This window comes from Myodes glareolus, chromosome 14 (genome assembly GCF_982192425.1).
Source record: "Myodes glareolus chromosome 14, mMyoGla1.1, whole genome shotgun sequence".
NCBI classification, from domain to species: domain Eukaryota; kingdom Metazoa; phylum Chordata; class Mammalia; order Rodentia; family Cricetidae; genus Myodes; species Myodes glareolus.
In genome coordinates, this window is record NC_142039.1 from 47,415,992 (window position 1) to 47,421,991 (window position 6,000).

The following is a 6,000-nucleotide window of genomic DNA, read 5'->3' on the forward strand; positions in this document are numbered from 1 at the left end:
CTGTACGGGGCAGCCAGCTGCAGCAGCGGTGCTCAGCTGTGTGTGGTGGGGTGGGGAGCAGCGGCGGGAAGGACCCAGATGGGCTAACTCCACTCTTCTCATCTCTGAGACCTGAGAGACGCAGGGCTGCTCACAGTGGGCCAGTGAGGAGGGCGGCCCCTGTGTGGTGTCCAAACAGCCAGGCTCACCGCTGTGCTGCACAGGCTGGGCCTCAGGCACCTGCAGCTGTTCACATGCAACCTGGATGGAGGACAAGGGGTGAGGGTTGGAGTGGGGGACTGAATGACAGAGCCAGGGGCGGCAGCTGTGGTTGTGGTCAGGGAGCTTTGGTCTTGGGAGTGCTGTGGTGGCTCAGTGAAGTGGCGGCTTAGGAGCTGCCATGTGTTGGATGCCAGATGAGGCCTTTACTTATTTACTTATTGTCCTATTATTAATAAAATCTTTGGAGTCAGATATTGGGGTGAAAACCTGATAGACCCAAAGAGTGGTGGAGGAACAATCAATTGATCCTAGCTCCCCACATTTGTCAGATCTAAAAGACCAAGAATCTCTCAGGCCCCTCCTTATACCTTCCTGTGCCCTCTAGCTCAGTCCTCCAAAGTCTCTTTGGCTAATTCTGGTCAGCCAATTGCTGACTCCTCCTCAAGGTACACTTTATCGTCAGTTTTGGGTGTCAGTGAGAGCAAGTACCCCACAACACATATATAAGAGAAACTGAAAGTGGGTCCAGAAGGAAATGGAGAGAGTTTCATTAAAGTCTGAGAAAAGAACTGCGCAGACAAGCTGGAGGTCACACCTAGCGAAGAAAGAAAGTCAAGAATTTTAAAGGTAGAGACAAAGAAGCAGACAGGTTCAGGCATGGAGATCTAGAAACAGCCCCAAACTCTGATGACTTCACAGAGAAGGAGCATAGAGTGCCAGGGCAAACAGCCTAGGGACGCTGGACAGTATCTGAAAAGGGAGAAAAAAGAGAAGAGGAAATGTTACGACTTGGAATTCAGAAAGCGAGGGTCCTAGTGACTTACATGTAAGAGAAGCTTCGGAATGTGTAAGTGCATATTTCAATGAGATAGTTGTCTCTCCCATCTTTACATACTTTCCAAGTATGTATGTTATTGTTTTAGTTAGGGTTTCTATTGCTGCGATGAAACACCATGACCATAAAGCAAGCTGGGGAGGAAAGGGTTTATTCAGCTTACACTTCCACAGCACTGAAGGAAGTCAGGACAGGAACTCAGACAGGGCAGGAACCTGGAGGCTGGAGCTGATGCAGATAGGGGAAAAGTGCTTCCTGGCTTGCTTCCCCTGGCTTGCTCAGCCTGATGTCTTATAGAACCCAGAACAACCAGCCCAGGGAAGGCCCTGCCCACCACAGGCTGGGCCCTCTCCCATTGATCACTAATTGCCAAAATACCCTACAGCTGATCTCATGGAGGCATTTCCTCAACTGAGACTCCTTCCTCTCTGATGACTCCAGCTTGTGTCAAGTTGACACCCCAAACCGGACAGTACGGTTATGATTTTTGATGTTTCAGGGACATATAGTTTTTTTGAGGGTTGGTTTCTTATACATGTAATGAATTGACCCATTTGAATTAACGTGTGTGTGTGTGTGTGTGTGTGTGTGTGTGTGTGTGTGAGAGAGAGAGAGAGAGAGAGAGAGAGAGAGAGAGAGGTAGAGGCGGTGCATGCCTGCAGAGTGCATATGTAACATTGGTCCTTACTCTCTATCCACCTCTTGAGACAGGATCTCCCACTGTCTTGAAATTTTGCTACCTAGACCTGACTAGCTGACCCTTGAGGTCCCAGGGACCCACATGTCTTTACCTCCCATCTTGTCATTACTGGGAATCAAAGTGCATCTTATTGCACCCAACTTTGTACATGGGTTCTGAGGATCCACACTCAAGGTGTCTTGTTTGCCAGGGAAGTACTTTTAGTGACTGAGCTATATTGCAGCCCCCATTTAGATGACCTTGGTCTATAGGAGACAACGGTCTTTTGGACGGTTTCTAAAGTCTTGTGTCCATCTAGGGTGTGTGACTTAGCTCCTCGTCTTTTGATAAAAGAAATAATATATTATAAAGGACCTAAGGGAAAAAAATACAGCCGGGCAGTGGTGACTCATGCCTTTATAATCCCAGCACTCAAGAAGCAGAGGCAGGCAGAAGATCCTTGCGAGTTTAAGGACAGCCTGATCTACGAGAGAGTTCCATGACTGTCTCCAAAGCTACAGAGAAACCCTGTCCTGAAAAACAAACAAACAAAAAAAATTACAAGTCTACAATAGCCATGCTTTCTCAGGAGCCAATAAAGTTTTCTTAATAAATCCCAGGCAGAGCCTGCGTCCCACCTTCCTCCTTCCCATATGCTGTTACAAACGTCAGAAGAGGCAGCTGGATTGTGATACTGTCTCCTTCCTTAACATTAGCATGTTTCAAGGAGATAGGATCTGTATTAGTTACCGGATTTGCTGCTTTGACAGAAGAACTGACAAGTCACTTAAGGAAGGAAGGGGATGTTTCAGCTCGTAGTTAGGGCATAGGATGCTATGATGAGGGAGGCTTAACAGCGGGAGCACCAGGCAGCTATTTACACTGGATCCGCAGTCAGTGCTTGCTGGTGTTCAACAAACTCTCTCTTTTATTCAGTCAGGGAAACCAATTGATGGAACAGCGTCCAGACAGTTGGGGTGGCACCTTTAACACACCCAAAGGCTTGTCATTTCAGTGAGTCTACATCCTGTCAAGTTGAAAATCCGTCTTAAGAATCAAATGGTTAATTATGATTATGGTTATGAAGAAGGGGTCCCTCATTCTTTGACCTTCAAGCTTTCTGTCTAATTAGCCACTTAACACAGACTAAGCATATGCTCTAGAAATTAAGGGGGATATCATAGACTTTATCAATTTATGAGATTTCTTAAGAAAATATGATCCAATCTCTTTGCCAAAAAATAAAGTTTTATTACTAGATTTGTAGCTGAGAATAAAAATTGCTCATTTACAACTGGAACTTAAACCTTTAACTTTTTATCTTCTTTGGATTTTTGTTTCCTCCAGGTGCATTTTGAATAGTGTCTGAGACTAATCGACCCTGAAAAGCAAAATGATCCTCAACTCTTCTACTGAGGATGGTATTAAGAGAATCCAAGATGACTGCCCCAAGGCTGGCAGGCACAATTACATATTTGTCATGGTTCCAACTCTCTACAGCATCATCTTCGTAGTGGGAATACTTGGAAACAGCTTGGTGGTGATTGTCATTTACTTTTACATGAAGCTGAAGACTGTGGCCAGTGTTTTCCTTCTGAATCTCGCCCTGGCTGACTTATGCTTCTTGCTGACTTTGCCACTGTGGGCTGTCTATACTGCTATGGAGTACCGCTGGCCCTTTGGCAATCACCTTTGTAAGATCGCTTCAGCCAGTGTCAGTTTCAACCTCTACGCCAGTGTGTTCCTGCTCACCTGCCTCAGCATCGACCGCTACCTGGCCATTGTCCACCCGATGAAGTCTCGCCTCCGCCGCACGATGCTGGTGGCCAAAGTCACCTGCATCATCATCTGGATGCTGGCTGGCTTGGCCAGTTTGCCGGCTGTCATCCACCGGAATGTATATTTCATCGAGAACACCAACATCACAGTCTGTGCTTTCCACTATGAATCTCAGAACTCCACCCTCCCCATAGGGCTGGGCCTGACCAAGAACATTCTGGGCTTCCTGTTCCCTTTTCTGATCATTCTCACCAGCTATACTCTAATCTGGAAAGCCCTAAAGAAGGCTTACGACATTCAGAAGAACAAGCCAAGAAATGACGACATCTTCAGGATAATTATGGCGATCGTGCTTTTCTTTTTCTTCTCCTGGGTTCCCCACCAAATATTCACTTTCTTGGATGTCCTGATCCAGCTGGGCGTCATCCGCAACTGTAAAATCTCTGATGTCGTCGACACCGCCATGCCCATCACCATCTGCATAGCGTACTTCAACAACTGCCTGAACCCCCTGTTTTATGGCTTTCTGGGGAAAAAATTTAAGAAATATTTCCTCCAGCTTCTGAAATACATTCCCCCGAAGGCCAAGTCCCACTCAAGCCTGTCAACAAAAATGAGCACGCTTTCCTATCGCCCTTCGGATAACATGAGCTCATCCGCCAAAAAGCCTGCGTCTTGTTTTGAGGTGGAGTGACAGGTCCAGAGTCTGCTGGTGAAGTCATGACAGAAGCCAGGGCAGCATCCAGCTAGATGGCACACTACCAAAGGAACATTCACCCCTGCCTAGGATTTAAGTAGAACATGCGTTCAATGGACTGTTGATGTTTTCTAAAGCTCTGAAAGAAAACTTTGACAAGAAACCAAGCAAAGCCGCTCCTTGCCACATCTTGCATTAATATGTGGTGGTTGCCCAAAGAAAGAGTCAGGAGCCGGATGGATTTGTGAGTTTGAAAAAACGTTTGCTGGCAGAAATGCAATCTCCTCAGTCCCCTCTTGCTATGTTCCTTTTGATTTCCACACGAAGGTATGTAGAGCTTGTTAAATGTTTAGACTAGCAACAAGAGACAGGAGGTCAAGATTATTTGTTCTGCTCAATTTCCAGAGGGCAAGGAACCTTTTTTGATCCCTTTAGTCATTAGTAATGGCCGCCTACTTGTCCGTGACTACACATATTAGGCAAAGATTTGCTAAGCTGTAGTTATCAAGTTTCAGGATCCCTTTGTAAAATTCAGTCAGTGTCTTACTAATGTCCAACGCCCCCAACCAATGCCAGCTAGTGGTGTATTTATGTAGCAGTGTTACCAAAGTCACACATCAAAGTCAAACTGCTTGTAATAACTGTGACTTCCTAGGTTCATCAGCTTTATTTCACATTTAAGAATTGTATACAGTTGGTGGTGAATAGACTATATATCATAAAATCTGCCATGCTCTCTAAAAAAGTATATATTCTCTACATATATGTGTAACTACAGCTCTAAACTGTCATTTGGTGAAAATCTGGCAATGTTATGTTTACCTCAAAATAAAGTAATTTTATTGTAATGTATCTAATCATTATTTAAAATAGAAGCTCGTCTGTTTTTTACAATGACATAGATGTAGGTACAAATGTATTTTTACTTGGTTTGGTCTTCTTGATGGTTTAATATGGTTAGATATAGATTTTCTAGCCCAGGAAAGATCAGGAAGGAACTAGATTTTTCTGCTGAACAATATGGGACAGATGTTCACTATTTTGAATTTTTTGAAGTTTTTCATACAAAAACAAAAACACTTTCATTGCTTATAACATTAAATTAATACATTGTTTTACTCATAAGATTTTAAACAATCAAATACCTCTAGTTATTTGTGTGGTATTGCAGGAAATTTAGAAACTTTAGAAAGCATAAGATATTAGTCATATTTAGTTTTTCAATACAAAAACATGTTCATTTCAGTATTTTAGGTCACATACTTATACTATTTTTATACTCATCATATGAATATACATATGTAAATTATATGTTGGAGTCATAATGTATAAGCAATTCTATACACAGGCTTGTCCCTCAGTGACATTGTATAGTAGGTAGTATCTCATTAAATATATTTGCTCAAACATTTTAATACTGTTATAAAATAAACATACCTTATATAATTAAGAAATCACCAAATTGGAACATTTACCATTTTTCTAAAAAAAATTGTTGGTATCAAAATTTGTACTGTGCTGATCGTTCAAGTATGTGAATATGATGAACCCCTCTCACTCCAAGAAGTAGTAGAACCAAGAATACAGTTGTAAACATTTTTCATATTCCAGTGTATATGGCTAAATATTTTCCAGAAAATATAACACAATTTATCTGCCACCAGCTATGTTTGGCTGTAGCTCATGACAGCCTCGGCATAAAGGAGTTTACTTGCTGTAAGAATCCAGGTACTTTATACAAGGTCAGGGAGCAAACTAGGCCAGAATGCTCCCATGGGGCAGCTAGCTCATTCTTTACTCTACCCCAGG

At 43.1% G+C, this 6,000-nt stretch overlaps 1 protein-coding gene across 5 annotated transcripts in view; it reads left to right on the forward strand.

The window, feature by feature from the left end:
- The window catches only part of LOC125396208 (type-1 angiotensin II receptor A), a 51,725-nt gene extending 46,686 nt beyond the window's left edge, over positions 1 to 5,039 (forward strand). For all 5 annotated transcript variants that reach the window (XM_048428045.3, XM_048428043.3, XM_048428044.3 and 2 more), the window contains one exon: positions 3,063 to 5,039. In XM_048428045.3, coding sequence (XP_048284002.2) covers positions 3,109 to 4,188 — 1,080 coding nt within the window. In that variant the 5' untranslated portion in view covers positions 3,063 to 3,108 and the 3' untranslated portion in view covers positions 4,189 to 5,039. The remainder of the gene's footprint in view (positions 1 to 3,062) is intronic.
- Positions 5,040 to 6,000: the final 961 nt, after the last annotated feature.